At 53.9% G+C, this 20,135-nt stretch overlaps 1 protein-coding gene across 1 annotated transcript; it reads right to left on the bottom strand.

Moving 5' to 3' along the window:
* Positions 1-5,596: 5,596 nt before the first annotated feature.
* Positions 5,597-9,142, bottom strand: ARF6 (ADP ribosylation factor 6). The gene has a single exon (XM_048307830.1). It carries the CDS (start codon positions 9,055-9,057, stop codon positions 8,530-8,532), a length of 528 nt encoding a protein of 175 aa, XP_048163787.1. The 5' UTR covers positions 9,058-9,142; the 3' UTR covers positions 5,597-8,529.
* Positions 9,143-20,135: the final 10,993 nt, after the last annotated feature.

Raw genomic sequence — 20,135 nt, 5'->3', positions numbered from 1 at the left:
GCCGGGCGAGGAGCGCGTCAGTCACTCACCGGTGCCGCACCGGAATTTGCATAATTCCAATTATGTTTCCAAAACGGGGAGCAGGCTCTGACAACAACTCTGCAGTGCCTTGAACAGAGAAGATGGAAAATCCTTGTCTCGGACCTGGTGGCCCTGCAAGCACCTTCCGCTGGCACCGAGTCAGCGGTGGGATCGCGGCGTGGGAAAGGATGCGGCAATCCAGCTTTTGCCATTGAAACCAGTGGATCTAAATGTGTTTGAGGAAGAACGAGCCTCCCCCAGGCACTGCTCTGCCTCTCTGTCCTCTTGTCCCTTCATCCCCCACCCCCTGCCTCCCCCAGGGGCATCCCAGCTACCACAGCTTCTGCCTTTCCCAGTTTTCCCTTCTACCTGGAGGCAAAAGAAAAGCAGGAATGATGGAGCCGGCTGTGAGTGCCGTTGGTGTGTTGAGCCACTGCTGCCTACGAGGCGGGCACAGCAGGATATTTAATCTCTGTGAGTCACCTCTCCCTCCCTATCTGCCATCTGCAAGTGCTCCGGCCTGAACTGCAGGTTTGGGAACGGGCTGCTCCGGAGCCACGCAGCTGCGGCTGTCCCGGAGCCTTCCCCGCTGCCGCGGAGCACATTTTTGGCAACCTGGGAATGCCAGGGAGCTGGCAGATGTTAAACGAGTCCACGAATCCCATGCCTTAAATAGCACCTGGTTTCCCAAGGGCGGATGCTGGGAGGTGGGATAGAGCCCAGGAGGAAGCTGCGGGTACCACAAGCCTCCTCTGCAGAGCACGGAACCGGCGGCAAAATACTCCGGGTCTGGTATTTAACTGCCCGCGGTTAATTAGCAATCCAAGGGAGGAGGAAGCTGCAAGGAGAGACGTCAATTCATAAACCCTCAAGTGTTGGGAAGCTCCAGATTTTCCGAAGGCCCGAAAGCAGCCCGGCTGCTGAATAATGCATCAGGCTGCCGAGAAGTTGGCAAACACCGGAACCAGTTAATCCACAGATCCCTCTTGGATGCCAGCAGTCCTCCAGTGTCAACGTGATTAACCAGTTTCACTACTGGGAGCGTTTCCGGGAGCTGGAGAGCCTGGAGAGGGGAAGGAGGAACTGTGGAGCCCCTTCTCCCCCATGGCAGAGCGAGGCTGGGCAGGCACTGGAATGGTGAGGAGGGAAAAAGCAAGTGTTGTATTAGAGCAAGAGGTTCGGGTCAGGGAAACCCACAGGCAACTCCAAACCAGGTGGAGAAGCTGCAGCTCATCCTGGTGGGGAGATGCATCCTCCTCCAAAAATCATAATAATGGCCATGATGGAAACAATAGCGGGGAAGTTTTGGTGCTGTGGTTGAAAGTGTAACCTCACATCCAGGGGAAAATGCAGAGCAGGATTTCTCCATGAGGCATCAGCCAAACAGGTACAGCAGGAGCAGAGATCCTGAGATTGCAGGCAGCGTTCCTTAAAGGAGAACACATCACTGCCCTACTCCCTGCAGTATTCCCAGCCCTCCCTAAAGAGGCCAGAACGCTGCAGCCAACGTGGCCAGGAGCAGATCCAAAGCAGAGCTGCAGGGGAGCAGCAGGAGCAGCCCAGGAGCATTGCCAGCACCCAGATCCCAGCCTGGATGGTGACCCTGGCTCTCAAATGTCACATATTCAAAATGTTTGGAGGCAAGGGCTGGAGGACTTCGGATTCATTAACGAGTCCAAGGTTGTAAGATGAGCCAGAGATCCAGGGACAGCTCGTTGGCAGCGATTCAACTCCTTCCACAACTCAATGCCAGACGCCAGCGGCTTCCACACCAGCCCTTGCTGAGCTTGGCTCTTCTTCCAGTGAGCAGATGCCGGGGAAGCTCATCCCAAACCTTTGTGTCAGGCAGCAAGGAGCCACCGAGCACACCAGCAGTGTCTGTCCTGCTGCTGCCCCTCACCTCCCTGCCCAAATGCTTCTATTTTCAGTGCTGATGTGAAACTTGGTCCAGTCTGAGTCATCACAGCCCAAAAAAGTCATTATATTGAAAATATGAGTAGCTCCAGAATATACAGGATGGAATTTGGACTTCACAGACATTCTTTGGAGGCAAAGGTAAAGCCAACTCCCTGCTCGCCTGCCAAAGCTCCCTCGCCGCGGTGCCAGGCGGGTGCTGGGGTTGGTTACAGCCAGGGCAGCAGCCTGAAAGGCACAAGTACGTGATAGGAAAAGCTTCCTGGAGAGCTGGGTCAGGTCCAGCCTAATCCAGCCCCTGTGGGGAAAGGCATCCTGGCAGATGTTGAGCTAATGGGATAACTGCGGGCGCATCCCGCTCCGCTGGTGCGTGGCAGCTGGAAGTTCCCAGCCACGGGGTCGTGCTGCTCCACAGGAGCCCCCCACTTCCTCAGGGAAAATGGACAGAGCTCCTCAGGGCAAAAAACCCAAATATTAACAGCACAGGGACTTTGCAACCCCACGTTCCACACACGAAGTGCAAAGTCTCCCTTGGAGCAAGCGCATCAAGCCAGCGGTGCTGCCCCGTTAGGAGCTGTCAGCACCAAGCACAGCAGACCCTGGAACTCCCAGCCTTCATGGAATGAGTTCCTTCTCCAATACCAGCTTTGCATGAATGGCAGAGATATTTTGGGGTTGGATTGGCCCTGGAGGCTTCCCTCTGCTCCTCTCTGTCCCCTGCAGCGATGGTCCAGGCAGTGCCTTCCTCTGATGGACCCTCGTGGGATGAGCAGTGCTGAAGCTCAGCCACACAAGGAGCAATATGGTCTTCTCAAATAGTCCAGGGTAATCCTGGGAAGTTGCTTCCCTTGCTTTTGAGGTCTGCCAGCCAGCCCATCCCATGTCCTACTCTCCTGTAGCTGCAGAGGCTGCTTAAGATTTTCTCCTCTTCCCGCCAAAATGTGAAATAAAAGTGCATTCCCATAAAACAGCTCAACCATCATTGGGTGCAATGCAGCGTTTGCTGCAGCTTTCCACAGGTTTTCATGCCTTGCAATGACAAGAGAGAAAACCTGCCCTCCTGCTCCATCAGAACCTTCGGGGTGAAGCCAGTGCTTACCCCCGTAGTTCAAACAAGGAATCCATTCTAGGCACAAGCATGGGGATTATTTTAGGAGTTCACAGAATCATAAAATCCCTGAATGGTTTGGGTTGAAAGGGACCTTAGAGATCATCCAGTTCCACCCCTGCCATGGGCAGGGACACCTTCCACTTTCCCAGGTTGCTCCAAGCCCTGTCCAACTTGGCCTTGGACACTTCCAGGGATCCAGGGGCAGCCACAGCTGCTCTGGGCACCCTGTGCCAGGGCCTCACCACCCTCACAGTCAGGAATTCAGGCTCTTTTCTACACCTTGGCTCCCTCCTCTTTTCTGTTTAACCACTGAGGGGAGTTTTCACCCACTGAAAGGCAGCTGGAGCACAGGGGTCCTGTACGGATCCAGGAGTTGTTGGTGGCACCCCTGGGGGTTGCTCTCACCTGAAAACCCCCAAGGGAAAAAAAAGTAGTTTAAGTGTTACCAATTTCCAAGCATCACCAATTTTGATCTCACAGGACACCCACTAAACCCTGCTGAAGCATTTTTCCTAACTAAAGCTGTCTTGGAAGATGCAACTAAAAAAAACAGGAACAGAGGAGTGAAGTGCATCCTCTGCAAGGGAAAACTTGAGGCAAAGCAAGGGCCAGAGCCTGTTAAACCACTGTGAGACTCAGCAGTGACTCACATCTTGACTTTTTTTCCCCCCTCCTTTCTTAAGGAGGCCAGAGATACCTGTTCTTAAGCAAGAGCAGAGCCACTTCCTGGACAACCCCCTGCACACCCCATTTCCCGCCTGTAAAAACCACCTTCCGCAGAGCTCCCAGGGCTCTGACTCACCCCTGCACCTTCCAGAGCTGACACAGGGTGAAAATTATACCATCCTGCTCTTTGGGTGCTCCCATGTTTGAAAGGGAGATGAACTGTGGGGCTCCACCCCAGCCTGAAGCCCTGAGAGCCTTTGCTCAGACATAATTCCGAAACACGAGCGGTGCCAGAGCACGCGCAGGACCTCAGAAGGGGAACTGAGTCAGTCAGCAGAGGTGACACTCACTCACCAACAACCCCTGGGAGCTGATGCTTCCCCATGAGATGAGGGGAAAGCTGCTTTTAAACTTCCAGAAAGCACCAAAGCTGAGGGGATTTCAGATTCCCCACGCTGAGCCTGTCAGGCTGGACAGATATCAGAAGCAAATCCAAGATAAAAAGCACAGCCGTGTGTTAGAGGGAAGTCTGAGTCACAGTGCTCACACCGAGGCTGCTTCCACATCCACAGCAAAGTCTCTGCTCCTGGCAGTCCATTTTTTCCCATTCCTAAATCCCAGATAGAGAAGGGCTATCACCTCAGGTCCACCAGGCTCTCACAGCCCTTGTGCCCAGCTGTTCTGATAATGTTTGTAAAGCCAGACACATTCCTTTGGGAGGACTTGCATTAGCAGGGATAATTTCCAATTACGAATGGTGGGCACACTTTTTCCAAGGCCTGTCCATGAGGACAGGGCCCTGTGACTGGGGGCAGAGCCCTGCTGAGGGCTGAGTCACGGTGTGGTCCGGACTCGGGCTCACCACGCTCCGATGGGACGTGATAAGAGCCGGCATTTTGAAATGTGACTCACTGCTCCAGCGAGAGACACACCAGTTCCCCCTGCTCGTCTCCCAGCTCCGAGGAGTTTAATTAAGTCAGAGTAAGTTCATTTACCCAGCCACACCCTGGACTGACAGTCAGGCACACAGAGCTGAACACCCTGGCAGCGGAAGGCTTTGGGGAATCACGGCTGCGGTGGCCCCACGGCCCCTGTGCCCACCTGGCTGGATAATCATGGAATCATGGAATGGTTTGGTTGGGAAGGGACCTCAAAGCTCAGCTCGTTCCATAGGCAGGGGTGCTGCTCACTAGACCAGGTAATGATGCTCCTGAGGATTCCCAAAGCTTTGCAACAAGGAGACAGTTGCAGGGCTGACACCCGGCCTGGCACCTGCAGCTGTGGGAGCAGCCTTGGAGCCCCCGCCGTGCCCTCGGCCAGCAGAGCTCCGGCTGTGACCCTGCTGCCTCTCCCAGGGGATGGCAGCTGTCACAGGATCCATATCCCGCTGCTCCCAGCCCCCCGCAGCCCTAGCACCTGCCCAAGTCCTTTTATCGGCTCACTCGTGTCCTACTCAGGCACCGCAGAGTCCCAACGTCACATCTGTCACTCCACAAACACCCCTAGTCACTCATCGGCCCTTTTGTCCATCCCTGCGTATTCCGCACCGGTCTCACGGCTGCCCTTTCCAAGGAATTTCCTCCCTGGAACACGGCAGTGACAGTCCCTTCGTGCCCTCACCTTCCCGAGTTACGCGGGGCCGGCACCGAGGCTGGAGAACCCTGACAAGAAAATTTGCTCAAGCGGGAATATTAAAGCAGCATCCTCCTTTTCCACTTATAAAAATAGTCTCTCATCTAATTCTCAAAGGAATTACAGCCAGGCTTTCAATCTGGGAGATCCAGAACAGAGCCCTCTTTATGCCAGCACAACGCCCAAGTCTGGCACCAGATTGCCCCTTTCTGCTTCTCTCATAATTCAATATAAGTAACATACCAGGAGAGCTCCGCTGTATAATTGCTTTATTTTCTGCTTATTAGTTCTTTACCAACACTACAGCCATATTGAGAACACAAAATTCCTGGGTACTTCAGTCAGGGAGATCACAGGCCACAAACTCAGTCACTTGGTCGGACACGATTTAACGCCATTCAAAACTTACTCCATAAATTCACACGAACACAAATCGATGCACTTGGAACTCCAGACTGGTTTGTTTCGTACAGAATTCCCACTTTTTCCTACCGGCAGCCACTACCTCGTGCTGAGGTCCAGCTACAGCCTAGAAAGGACATATTGGAAGTGAAACCTGTGGGTTTTTGTTCAGTGGCAACGGCCGTTTCTTTCTGACGGCTCTGCCCCACGTTCCAGTAACATTTTCTCCCCCATCTCTTCCTCCCCACTCCCCCCCCCCCCCAAAAAAACATTAAAAAAATCCAGAAGCAAAAGCAGTTTCCTTTCACCTACAAAACAGAATAACAAAGTTATTTCTAAGGGGATACAAAATTGTGAAGTTAACTTAATGCGAAGGCTGCCCCAGCGCTTGGAAACACAGGAAACCAACTCAGACAAAAAATGAAGGTATTGAAGTTTTCATGTTGACTGAGAATAGGTTTAAGAAAGTTCAAGAACCATTAATAGAGCTTCAAGTTTTCCAGTTTAGGCATTTACTTTGTGCTTGGCTATTTTATTGATGCTCCAGAAGAAAACAGTAACCATATTGTTGTAATTTTAAGTTTTTATACCACCACACTGTTCATTAAGTTACAGCAACAGGAAAAAAAAAAATAAAAGCTAGAAAATAGAGCAATGATATTCCAATGGCAAAAAGCCTTGGATTAAAATAAACTAATCTCACTTCCTCTTCTTTAGGGCTGAGATGGAAGAGTTATTTCTACATTAAGCTTCTGCAGACTCTCTCTAATTCACAAAGTCCATCAATGCTCTATCTTCTAGCACCAAGAACCCATCCAGTCCCATTTGCAACCCACATCCAGAAAAGTCTTTTTTTGGAACCATACTCTAAGAGGACTTTGAAGTGGTCCAAAGCATTGGATTTCAGAAGTGAATTCAGGATTTTTATCTTCCCATACATCTTTGGTAAGAGCTCCATGTACAATGTACTCAGCATGCAGAGTCGCCACTGCAGCAATGTAGTGTAATGCCCCCAATTCCATGTAAAACTTATATTCTTGAAAAGAGAAAACAATTAAGGAAAAAAAGGAAAATAAAAGCCATTTTCTTCTGGTTTTGTAGCATACATTCCTAGAATTCCCCAACGGAGTTTTAACTCCTGGAAGAAATCAGAAGTTAATCCTTAAGGCTGAATAAGAACCAGCTGCTTTAACAGTTTGTGCACCCAGCGTTAATTAATACTTGATTGAGTTTTTATGCAAATACTCACTCTGGGTGGGGTTTTTGATTGGCCAGTCCCAGCTACAGGCTGTGACATGGCTAACGAGCTGCTTGCCCTTTAAGAACTAATTATGGAAGTTTACATTCAGTGTCAATTCTCTCTCTCTCCCCTCCCCGCTCTCATTAGTAGTTACTCAATGGGCCTCAGACATCCAACATAGTTCCCTTTCCTACAGGACTACAGCAACAACCAGGACACAGCGAGGCTCCAGCCACTCGCAGGAGCTCAGTCCAGGCTTGGAAAACTAAAGCAAGAAGTGATTTCCTCAAAATGGCCCTTCCTGATGTCAGAACCCCCAGGCTCGAGCAGAGCTCAGCACGGAACTCGCCCCTTCGCAAAGCTCCAGCATGGAAAAAGAACAATAATAACAACAACTTCCTTCTTTCTGTTGGAAAGAATCAGGAATCCTTTAAAGGTTTAGGTACTCTCCAGCTGCCTTGAGATGGAAGCGAGAGGCAAGTCAGTGCTGGACTTTTGCCAAAACATCTGATTTAAAGTCAAACTCATTGCAACATTTTATTGCTGCATCTGCTGGAAAGAGCCTCGGCCCGGGGACTGACACCAAGTAGTAAAAAACTGCAACCAAACCTCATTTAAGACAAAAAGCTGCCCAGTGCCTACCCTGGAACTACAGCACCGTTCATGCCTTGTTTGCTATGTGGTGTGGGGAGCTGGTTTTGCATCCCTCCTCATGCATGATGTATGGGTCAGAACTTCCCAGCTGACACTCCAAAGCAGTTCTTACATTTCCCAGCGCCCGACACGCACTTTGAACATGTTACAGTGGAATTCCCACTCTCTGCCACTGCAGGCAAGAATTCCCCTCATTAGCCTGAGCCGTGGAGCCAGACTGAGTCACTGTTTAGTTACAGATTAACAGAACTTTAAAAAAAGAAGTCCTTAATATAAAAAGACAGACTGCGGTTTGATTTTAAGCAACAATTTTCAGTTTACTAGATGAAGTCGACCTAGCAACATATCCTGCAGGAATGCAAAAAAGTAGCAATCTACAGCAAAGTGAGAGAAGAGAGAGAGAGAAAAAAAAAATATATATAATCAAAAAAGTAGACCCAGAAAGCATACACTGAAAATGGACCCCCTCCCCCAACATCCCCCAAAATAATCAAACCAGCAAAGGGCTATCGAGAGGAAAAAGGAAAAAAAAAAAACCAAAAAAAAGTTACTTAGCAAGTCTATAATGTGTCCTTCCCCTGTTTGCTGGAAGTCTGCCATAGCATCTAGTGCCTGTGTTCGTGTCACATTCGGAGGTTAGAGCATCCTAACGCCAAGCAGGAGGAGTTAGAACAGGAATCCAGCCAAGGGTGCAGGAGGAAAGGGTGGCAACTGGAGAAAGGTGATCATAATCCTATGGATGCATTTTTGTTTTTACTTTTCAGTAGAGAATCATTCTTCTGGAAAGCCACGTGGGTTTTTTTTTTTTTTTTTTTGTTTTGTTTTGTTGGTTTTTTTGTTTTTTTTTTTTTTTCTTTAATTCTTTGTAGACTAAATAGTTCCTCTCCCATTAGGATTTATAATTGGACGTTAACCACGTCAGCCCTTCGTAGAGTCCATCCCCCGTCGTGGCACAGGAGGGCTGCACATACCAATTCCTATCCCTGATCCGGGTCAGGCCCAGTTTCTCCTGGATCTCGTGGGGTTTCATGGCGTCGGGCAGGTCCTGCTTGTTGGCGAAGATGAGGATGATGGCGTCCCGCATCTCCCGGTCGTTGATGATGCGGTGCAGCTCCTGCCGCGCCTCGTCGATGCGGTCGCGGTCGGCGCAGTCCACCACGAAGATGAGCCCCTGCGTGCCCGTGTAGTAGTGCCGCCACAGGGGCCGGATCTTGTCCTGGCCGCCCACGTCCCACACGTTGAACTTGACGTTCTTGTAGGTGACGGTCTCCACGTTGAAGCCCACGGTGGGGATCGTGGTCACCGACTGGCCCAGCTTCAGCTTGTACAGGATCGTGGTCTTGCCGGCCGCGTCCAGCCCCAGCATCAGGATCCGCATCTCCTTGTTCCCGAAGATCTTGGACAGCACCTTGCCCATCTCGGCGGCATCCAAGGGAGGGCGAGAGGGCGAGCGCCGGCCCGGCGGGGAAGGGCGGGCGGGGCTCAGCGCGGGCCGCGCATGGGGCGGCGGGGAGGCGGCTCCGCTGCTCCGCCGGGCCCGCGGCGGCGGCTCCGCCCGCTCCTGCCTCGGCTCCCGCCGCGGCGCCTCAGCTCATGGGTGCCGGCGCGGTGGCGGCGGGAGGATCCTGAGGGCCGGGGAGCGCCGGGAAGTGCCGGGAGTGGCCGCGATGGCCCGGGAGCGTCCCGGCCGTACCTGAGGGCCCCGCGCGCCGCTCCCTCCGCCCGCGCCGCCGGAAAGGGGCCGCGCGCGCTCGCGCCCGCTTCCGCCCCGCCGCCGCCCCGCGCATGCGCCCGCGCGCCCCCGCCACGCCCCGCCGCGGCCCCGCCCTCCTTCCGCCCGCGCCTTCCCGCCCGCCCGGCGCGCATGCGCCGCAGCCGCTGCCCCGCCCCCGGGAGCGCCGCGGGGGGCGGGGCCGCGCCGCTGATTGGGCGGGGCGGGGCGGCGCGTGCGCGGCGCGCGGAGGGGGCGGGGCCGCGGTGGGGAGAGGCGCCACGCGATCGCGCGTCAGAGCGGGGCGCGCGCGGGGCGCGGGGCGCGTCTTAAAGGGGCAGGACCCGGCGGGACGGGGTGGGGAGCGGCCCCGGGACCGAGCCTCTGTGAGGGAAATAAACCCTGCCTTGGGATGGGCGGTTTGTACAGCGAGGGTGGGCAGGCCCTGGCACAGGGTGCCCAGAGCAGCTGGGGCTGCCCCTGGATCCCTGGCAGTGCCCAAGGCCAGGCTGGACACTGGGGCTTGGAGCAGCCTGGGACAGTGGGAGGTGTCCCTGCCCAAGGCAGAGGGTGGCACTGGATGAACTTTAAGGTCCCTTCCAGCCCCAGCCGTTCCGTGATTCAGTGATGCATCATCGGGTTTATGACTCCACGTTGTCCTGGGTCACTCCCTGTGATTCCAGCGGGTGAAACTCCATGGATCACCGCGCGGGACACGCAGCGTTCGGGGCACGTCCCTGCCCTGCTCCCCGGGACCTGTGCCCCGGCACGCCCAGCGCGGGCAGCGCAGCTCCTGCACACACACGTCGGGCCGGTCCCGCCACCGGGCCGTGTCCCCACCCCGCGCCCCGGGGCTGTGCCGGAGGGCTGGGACACGGGCACGCTGCCAGGGACACGGGAACGCTGCCAGGCTGCTCCTCCGGGCCTGGGCTGCTGGGGCAGGGTTGCCCACCCAATTCCTGCCGGGAGAGCCGGCCTGTGCCGGTGGTTGCTCCTGAGCTCGTCGAGTGAATGGAGGAAGCGGCGACTGGAACACAAATCCAGCAAAATCGTGGAATCCCAGACTGTGTCGCGTTGGGAGAGACCTTAAAGCCCATCTCGTTCCACCCCCTGCCACGGGCAGGGACGCCTTCCACTGGGATGTACTTGATCACTTTGGGGTCTCCTCTTGGAGAGCGCAGTGTGCATTCCCTTGGGATTGTGCAGGATTGACTTCAGCATATCCTCCCATTCCCTTAAAAAATACCAAATTTTGAGTTGATTTATGTGGCTGATGTCCTGGCACATGGAAAGCAGTCCCTCTTGGAGCTGCCAGGGGGAATGGCTTGGTGTCTTTAGGAGAACAGGAGGTTTCCTAGACTACAGAATTATTAAGGGATCAAGCTCTTCTCTCTGGTGAGCAGGGACAGGAATGGCTGGAGCTGTGCCAGGGGAGTTTAGGTTGGAGATCAGAGAAAAGTTCTTCCCTCAGAGGGTAGTCGGTGCAGTGCCAGGGGTTGGATCCATGATCCCTGTGGGTCCCTTCCAGCTCAGGATTTTCCATGATTCTCTGATGTCAATAGGAGTTTTCGAGGAATGCTTTGCTCTTTCCTGCAGCAAGCCAAGAGGGAGGATGCCAAGGAAAACACGCCATTCATGGCCTCTTCTGATGAGAGGCTGTGCCAGGGTACAGCCTGCTGACCCCAGGGCTCAGGAGTGTCCCTGCCTGCGCCGGGCACTGCCAGAGTTCACGCTCTGGTGATTAGACCAGATAATGCTGCTAATTATCATACTGGATTGGGATTTGCAGCAAGCCCTGATCCTGCTGGATGCAGCTGGTTCAGTCTCCTCTCTCACTAACATGGGATATTTATCTAAACACAGAGCTAAATATTTGCAGGGCTTAAATTAACCTCAGGATGTGGACATGAGTGGGTTTTCACTTGGCTCTGCTCCGTGTGACCATTTCCGTGCTGGTCAGTTCATTAAATCAGGCAGCAAGAGACCACGAGTGGTCAAAATAGTAGAGAAAGGTGATGTCAGGAGCTTTAAGGTCCTGCCTTTGCCCATGAGCCGGAATCAGTCACTCTTCCCTCGGCCTCGGAGCAGCTTTTTGTGCTCTCAGGAAATGACTTTTGGTGCTTTTGTTCTGACAGTGCAAAGTTGAGGGGAGGGTGTGACCGTGCTGAGGTTGTTCTGCTTTCCTTTTTAAGAGCTGAGAGGTTCCTTTGGGGCTTTCTCGTAGGATCTGCCAGCTGAGGAGTGTGGATCTCAAGGATTAAGTGAAAATAAAGCACAGGTGGTGGAACACGGGGCTGGGTCTGGGATGCTCGGCTGTCCAGGCTGTGTCACCCACCTCTGGGTACCATGGAACCCCATGGAATGAGTAACTGCAGGGTGGGGAAGTTCCCTTTCCATCATCTGCTCCCCCTTTTGCACCCAGACATGCTGTTCCTTGGGTGTCTCCTCTTCAATCTTGACTTTGTTCTCCTTTGTTGGAGACTGTGTTGTCCCTCATCCTTGGGGACTGGGTGCAGATAGAGCTTGGCCCCCTTTGCCTTTGCCCATTTCACCTGGCAAACAGCTTTCCTGAACTCCTTCTGTCCTTTCTCTCCTGGAAAAGTGATGGGACCTGTGCAACACCTGCAGAGGTGCCCAGGGTTTCTTCTTTGAGCTGCTCCTGCTCTGAAGTCGTGTGAGGATCAGGCCCTCCCACAGCTCAGCAGCACTTCCTGCTCTGCTCCTCTCCCTGCAGGACTCCTGCCTGTCCGTGCTTGATATCAGACACAGGACCCTGCTCCAATCCCTCTTATCCCTCTGCCTGCTCCTTTCCCAGTATCTCTGGGAGGGCCCGTGCCTGAGTCGGGCTGCTCTGGGCTGTGGTCGCAGCTTCTGCCTCTGCATGACCCACTGAGAGCACCCAAAATTGATCTTCCTGTGATCATACACAGCTCAAAACCTGCCAGAGGGAAGTGATGAGCTGCACATCTTCCCACAGAAATCCCAAACTGATATGGGGATGTGCCCTGAGTGGCTCAGGTTGGAAGGGACCACAATGTGTCACCTGGTGCCACCTCCATGCTCCAGCAGGGCCATCCCAGAGCACAGGGATTGTGTCCAGCTGGTTCTGGAATGTCTCCAGGGAAGGAGACTCCTCTGTGGACAATCTGTTCCAGTGCCTGGTCACTGCACAGTAAGTTGTTCTTCCTCAGAAGAGAAATGGGATTCACTCGGCCAAATGCTTTTCCACCTGTGCTGGGATTTATTTCCAAGGATCCTCCCTGCCCTTCCCGACCTCACAGTCTATGCACCAGGGGAAGATTTGCCACGGTCTGGCAAGGCTTTTGAAGGAATTATTCCTGCTCTTTAGGAGGACAGATAGCAACAAGACATTTGAGCACTCAGCACTTCGGGTAGTTAAGATCTCAAATTAGTCACTAATAAACTCTGTGCACGTCAATCCTGGCAGCTCACGTTTACCAATCCCGCAGGGAATGGGGGAGAAGCTGGAGAGAGAGCACCACCTACTTTTGGAACATTTCAGTGGAGAGTCCTGTTGGTTTCCGTAAGTGAACAGGAAGGAGGGTAAACAGGAAGCAAATGGAAATAGCTTCAGTAAAGCAAAAAAAGGCTTTGCTGTCTGAGGAATCCCACTGCTGTGTCCCTGCAGAGCCCCTGCAGCTCACCTGGGAGAGCCAGGACATAACACAGCCTTTAAAATGGGAATTTGCTTGGAAAGACAGGTTCTTATTTTTAAGAGAGCGACTTAAGCAGCGGTGGGTTGGAAATGTGTCACCACAGATGAAGTGTGATGGTCTGAGCAAAGCAGGTTCTTCATCTCAGCCATGCCCAGCCTGAAGAAAAAGGATTTAAATCTACTCCGTGTAACCACCCTCAGGGAAAGAAATGCACCTCTGGGCACTATCAATTCCATATAGCACAGTATTACACTGCTGATTGATTTTCAAGGTCAAATACCCAAAAAAAGCACTTAAAATACCCAAATATGTTCTAAATCACCTGAAAAATGTGAGCTCTTAGGAGGAGTTCCGTTTCAAACATCTGCTTGAGAATTAAAACCCTTCTCAGGTCCTTGGCAACCCCCAGTGAGTTACTGGGTAGCCTGCAGGAGTTAAATATTTTAAAAGTGAGTTAAATATTTTAAAAGTGAGTTTAATGTTTTAAAAGTAAGTTAAATCTTTTAAAAGTGAGGTAAATGTTTTAAAAGTGAGCACTGGCTGACAGTGTGTGTCAGTGGATGGGGTGTCCCGTGTACCTGCTGGGGATTTACAGCCCAGAGAGTAAAAAGCAATCATGGTTATAAAGTGATTAGGGGTTACAGCCTGGGGAGAAGGGCAGCAAATACCTGTGGGACCTTGTGGTAACTCAGCTGGGCCTGGCTGCTCCTTATCTTTCCTTATCTTTCCTTATCCATGAGGAACCCGTGGGCAGTGCAGGTACCAAGGTTTGCATTTATTGCTTTCCATGGATTTGCACGGCTGTGTTTCCATGGTCTGCCCCCACCAGAGGTCCAGGTGCTGTCACAGCAACGTGAAACACCAAATTAACCGAACCTTGAGGAAACTGATACTCATCAATCAGAGAATTTCTATCTCTTTGAATATAAATCCGATTCCAATCGTTTTGGACCATCAGGCCAAACCTGTTTTAATGTGATGCAGCCCATCTTTCCTCACTCCCTCTTTTGACAGAGATGGGAAAAGCCTCTGTTGCACTGATCCTTCAAAGACCTTTGTGGCTTTCCAAGGAAGGAAGAGGGAATATAAAAACGCTCTGGGTTTAGTATCTGTGTTAGATAAATTCTCCTGTTGTGGAAACAAATGACATCCTTGATATAACAATGGCATTCCAGGGGTAGATTTGTCCTGGAGGGATCTGAGACAATGGGCCAAGTGTCCTCTGCCAGGGTGAGTCAGGAGAGAGGCGCTTTCCCAGAGCACTTGGCCCTGGTCATTGCAGCCTGTGGGCAGGGAGGGGTGGGAATGGTTCCCAGGAATGTCTCAGCCCTGTTTCCTGTGATTCTGGATGCAACAGTGGCTGGGATTGGCAGGAAGCTGAACCTGAAACCTCTGAAGGTGTGTGTGTGCTACAGGCAAAGGGGCATCAGAGAGATCCCTGGGATCTTCCCATCTGTTAATGAAATGGAGGAGTAGAGGTGGGAAGGGGTGTTGGAGAACATCCTGACTGCAGCAGGTTTCTGTGAGCCTGAGTGTGCTGAAACCATGCCATGAGGATCCTGAAGAACCTCTAAAAATCCCACAGGTATCATCAGGAGAAAGCCCTGTCCTGGTCTCTGGGTATTCCTCCAGCCCCCTGTGGAAGTGAGGAAGAGATCCTCCAAAGCAGGCTCCCAGCAGGAAAACCAGTTTGACACCCTGGAGAGGAGAAGCTCCAGGGAGACCTCAAGCCCTTTCCAGGGCCTAAAGGGGCTCCAGGAGAGCTGGAGAGGGACGTGGGATAAGGGCTGGAGGGACAGGACCCAGGGAATGGCTTCCCACTGCCAGAGGGCAGGGATGGATGGGAGATTGGGAAGGAATTCCTGGCTGGGAGAGTGGAGAGGCCCTGGCACAGGGTGCCCAGAGAAGCTGTGGCTGCCCCTGGATCCCTGGCAGTGCCCAGGGCCAGGCTGGACATTGGGGCTTGGAGCAGCCTGGGACAGTGGGAGGTGTCCCTGCCCATGGCAGGGGGTGGTTTAAGCTCCCTTCCCACCCAAACCATTCAGGGATTCAATGCTTCCAGGATATTTGGGGGGTTTTGTTCATTTTAAGTACATCGGAATGTCCTTACAGGTACCATTGGCAAACCAGCTGGGTCCTCCTTTCCCAGGGTGTTCTCGGGAGCAGACAGAGGAAATGAAGGCGAGAGGAGGATACTGCCTGACCAAACCTCCAAATGCCAAAATCCTGGATCACCACCAATGCAACACCAGCCTGAAAAATCCTGAACCTTAACAAGAGTAAGAATAATTTGAGGCCCATGGTGGGATTTTGGGGTGTCCTGTGCAGGGCCAGGGGCTGGACTTGAAGATCCTTGTGGGTCCCTTCAGCTCAGGGTATTCCATGATTCTCTTCTGTGATTCTGTGGTTGCCTGGCCCTTGGAAGGGGGAGTTTTGGAGCTCAGTGGGATCCCCAAGCTGGTTATATTTAGGGTTGTATCCTGGCTTAGTTGTAACTCTCCGCACAAAGCCACAGCTCCTGTGGGGGAGCTCAGCGAGATCCTAGAGCAGCTGCTCCCGCTGGGCGGGATACAAGGGCTGTGGGATGAGCTCCAGGGGGCAGGGCACCCCCTGAGCTCAGGGATGAGCTCCCGAGGTGTTCCCAGCTCTGAGGGGGCTCATTTTCCATCTTAGGTGTTGCTTTGGTGCTGCCCCAGGGCACAGCTCTGTCAGACCCTCCATCTGCATCCTCACTGTGCCTGGGCTCTCCTCAGTCTGCCAAGCTCGTTCCCATCAGATTTTCTCAGGGAAAACACGGATTTTCATGCCTCTGCTCTCTCAAATCCCTCCTGCTATATTTTTTTTCGTGTGATGAAAAATGTATGTATTTGTGGCAGGAAGAAGAATCCCTGTGTCAGTGGCAGGAGGAGGGGATGGGAGAGGGTTCCTGGATGTGTCCGGTGTTATTTCTGTGGGGGTGGTTTGCCTTTCTCCCCTGTTTGTGGATGTCAGGCCTCCCTCTCCTCATGCCTTGACCCCTAAATCATTATCCTAAAGTCTTTAACCAAAACTCCAGCTGTCACCAACAGCTCTTCCTTAAGGAGATAAAAAGAGCCCAGAACAAGATCTGGGATCTCTCCTGTGCAGCCCTGACACCCTTAAGGCTTCAGCCTTGTGCAGCACTGGGGAAAATCTTATTTTCCTTCCCTGAGATGGGATTGCCCTGGACTTTGCTCCAGTAACTCGGGGCGGGCTGGAAGAAGTGCTCAGACACCTCCCAAGTGGGTCTGGCAGGGCAGGAGGTGTGTCCCTGCTTGGGCAGGACACCCTTGCCATGACCTCTGCACTGGAGAAACACAATGCCATGAGCCATCCGTGGAGAGGGACCAGCCAGTTATTCCCATGGGGTACCTGGGGCAAGTCTCTTTGACAGAGGCAAAACACAGAGTTAAGATGAAAAGTCCTCAGTGAAAGTGTTCCTAGGCAGCTGCCTGTTATGGCAGGGAATGGATAAAAGCAGGAAGCTCCTGAATTTTATTCCTTTCCTTAGGTTTTTGTTATTTTTATATCCTTTGCTGGGAATCATTCAGCTCCTTACACCTGCAGTGAGCAGGCTGCCTCTCAGACATTCTGCAAATCCTCCTGAGCTCTCTCTGGGCACATCCTAGAACAGGACCACGAACTTAATTTTTCAGCCTACAACAGCATAACCTGGCCTGTCTAAACCCAAGTATTGTGTTGGATGCTCACTTGAAGAACTAAACTTTGCTTCCTGTGCCTGCTGCTCCTCCCACCGTGCTGCTGCAGCATTGAGGAGTTCCCGAGGCCAGAGGAGCCGGTCCCGGAGTGATGGGGAGCGGAGGCAGCGGAGGGAGCAGCCGGGCACGGTGGCTTGTGCCTGTAATCCAAGCTCCGGGGAGGCTGAGGCTGGCGGACCGCTGAGCCCGGGGGTTCTGGGCTGCAGGGGGCTGTGCCGAGCGGGCGTCCAAGCTAAGGCCGGCATCGATATGGTGGCCCTGGGGGAGCCGGGGGCCACCAGGTCGCCTAAGGAGGGGTGAACCGGCCCAGGTCGGAGACGGAGCAGGTCAAAGCTCCCGTGCCGCTCGGTAGCGGGATCGCGCCTGTGAGCAGACCCTGGAGCACAGCCCGGGTGACAGGGCGGGACCCAGCCTCTTTTGGCATCTTTGTCCCCTGGCCCCAGCCTCTTTTGGCATCTTTTCCCCTCGGACCCAGCCCCTTTGTCAGCTCTCTGTGCCACGGGGCAGCCACAACAGCAGGGAAAAGCAAAAGCACTCCTAGGGATGCTCTACCTGCAGATGCCGCGCCAGCCGCGCCCACCCAGGCGTGCTCAGGTTTTGGTGGGGTGTGTTGGGATTTCCTTAGGGATCGCAGCAGATGTAACTGTTAAACTGGGAAATGCCGGTTTTCTGCAGGATTTCCCATCGTGTTTCTGGCTGCGAGTCGGTCCCACCCCTCCCTCAAACACTGCCGCTCCAGACCGAGGCATCCCAGCTCCCAGGAGCGTCTCATTATCCTGCTCCGGCGGGTATTTACTGTCGCAGCTCATTTGCGTCCTCGGCTCTGAGCTTTGCGCTCTCAGGAAAACACTGGTAAATCGGGAAGCTTTGCTCTACGAGGAGTTTTCCAAAACAGGGAGTGGGACATCCCTGATCCGCTCTGTGCGGAGCTGTTCCAGAGACAGAGCTCCGTGCTGTGCCTCGCTTGGCTTGAAATGAAAACAGAGCAGCAGGATGTGCCTCCTCTGGCTCCAAATGAGGAGTTTGGGCTCCTTCAGCAGCGCAAACCTGCTCAGGAATCATTCCTGTCTATCCATGCGTTTTTAAACATAAACCAGAGAGAGCTCAAGGACGTTCCCTCAGTTCCCCACTGCCACTGTGTGGCCAGGCAGAGCTCGCACAGGATGGATGTCAGGGAATCTGCAGAACTGCTGGATCAGGTGGCTTGTGGATGGGATGCGAGTGCTGGGAAGGCTGAGGTTGGGATTTTGGGCTGCAGTAGTTGTGCTGGTGGAAGTTCGGTGTGGATATGGTGCTCCTGAGGGAGCTGGGATCACCAGGTTGCCTAAGGAAGGGTGAACCGGCCCTGGTTGAGTTGGAGCTGGTCAGAATTCAGGTGTTGATCCATAGTGGGATGGAGCATGTGGATATTCCCCGTGGCACAGCCCAGGCAGAGCAGGACTGCTCCGTTTTGCCTGGGGAACGGGGCAGAGAGGGCTGGGGATATGTCAGTGCTGAGGCATGAACAGCACGGAGATAGGGGGGAATCCCAGCCAGGACAAGGGGGAATCCCAACCAGGAGAGCAGAGCAGGAGCCACATCTCACAGGGATTTCTTCAGCGAAAGAGAAAGGAACAGAGGGAAAAAATGAGATGCTTGTAAAAGGAGAGGGAGGAGACACAAAACCACTCTTAAAGAAATTCCTTCATGGGACAGATGCCCCCGATCCTAAATCCCACTGTGAATCTCTGGTAACAAGCCCCGAATTGTGTAAGAAATGAGGAACTGGGGTTTGTGCTGATGATGGGGAGGGGGAACTCTTTCCTTGGCCTGACTGCCTCCTCAGCAGGGAAAACTGAGTATGTGCTGGGGGTGAGAGGGGGATAGAGGGAAAGGGGAAATAGGAGGGGAAGGAAAAGAAGGGGAAGGGGTAAAGGGAAAGAGAACAGGGAAGGAGAAGGGAAGAAGGGGAAGGAAAGATGGGGAAGAAGGGAAAGGAGAAGGAGGCAAAGGGGAAAAGGACAGGAAAAGGAGAGAGGGGAAGGAGGAAGGAGGGGAAGGAGAATGGGAAGGGATAAAGAAAAGGAGAAAGGGGAAGAAGGGGAAGAAGTGGAATGGGAAAAGAAAAGAGAAAGGGAAAAGGACAAAAGGGAAAGAGGGGAAGAAGGAATGGGAAGGGGGAAAGAAAAGGAGAAAGGGGAAGGGAGGAAAAGGGAGAAAAAGTATAAAGGGTAGGAATGAGAAGCAGAAGAAGGGGGAGGAAGAAGAGGAAGAGAAGGAAACAGAGAAGGAGAATAAGGAGGAGAAAGAAGAGGACGAGAAGGAGGAGGAGAAGGCGAAGTAGGAGAAGGAAGAGAAGGTGGAAGAGACAGCGAAAGGGAAGGAGGAGAGGGAAGAGAAGGAGGAGGAGCAGGACAAGCAGGAGGAGGAGCAGGAGCAGCAGGAGGAGGACCGGGAGGCGGGGCAGCAGCAGGAGGAGGAGCAGGAGCAGCAGGAGGCGAGCCGGGGGCGGAGCGGGGCGGGCTCCACACAAACCATCTCGGCGGCGGAGCGGGCTGGCAGCGCCGGGCGCGGTGGCGCGCGCCTGTAGTCCCAGCTGCCGGGGAGGCTGAGCCCGACGGATCGCTTGAGCCCAGGAGTTCTGGGCTGCCGTGCGCTGTGCCGAGCGGGCGTCCAAGCTAAGGCCGCCATCAATATGGTGACCCGCGGGGAGCTGCGGGACACCAGGTTGACTAAGGAGGGGTGAACCGGCCCAGGTCGGAGACGGAGCAGGTCAAAGCTCCCGTGGCGGTCAGTAGCGGGATCGCGCCTGTGAATAGCCACTGCAGCGTAGCCTGGGCAACACAGAGACACGCGGGCTCCCCTTTTGCCGCCGCACGCCACAAAAAACACCCAACACCCAACGCTCGCCCCCTTTTTGCCCTCACCCGCCCGCACGCAAACACCGCCTCCTGCTGACACCGAACACGCACCGCACCCCGACCCGCTCCCTCAAAACACACAGCGCCGCGCTAATCTCCACCACAAATCCCACCCTCCAACAATACATGCAAACAAACGCTGCCCCAAGGGGTCCCGCGGGATCCCTTTGCTGTCCGACACGGACACGCGTGGGCTCCTTTCCCCCGCTCAACACAGAGAGACGCGGGACCCCCTTTGCCGCTCCGCCCTCAGCCCGGCACCACTCAGTCCCACACGGCACCCTCCCTTTTTGCCCCCTTTTGCCGCTCTCTCCCGGGGCTCTTCGGTCACACGCACACCCTTTTCTGCCACCTCCTGACCCGTTTTGGTCATCCGCGGACCCTTTTTTGTCACCCCGGGAGTCTTTTTCGTCACTCTCGGACCCTTTTCTGTCACCCCCGGGTCCCATTCGCTGCCCGCCCGCTCAGAA

This window comes from Corvus hawaiiensis, chromosome 6, assembly GCF_020740725.1.
Source record: "Corvus hawaiiensis isolate bCorHaw1 chromosome 6, bCorHaw1.pri.cur, whole genome shotgun sequence".
In the NCBI taxonomy this organism is placed as follows: Eukaryota; Metazoa; Chordata; class Aves; order Passeriformes; family Corvidae; genus Corvus; species Corvus hawaiiensis.
Note: the sequence above shows the minus strand (reverse complement) of the source record. Positions and strands in the feature narration are given on the sequence as shown.

Excerpts from the sequence above, each read along its gene's own strand:
- ARF6 (XM_048307830.1), bottom strand. The coding sequence starts at position 9,057 with ATGGGCAAGGTGCTGTCCAAGATCTTCGGGAACAAGGAGATGCGGATC.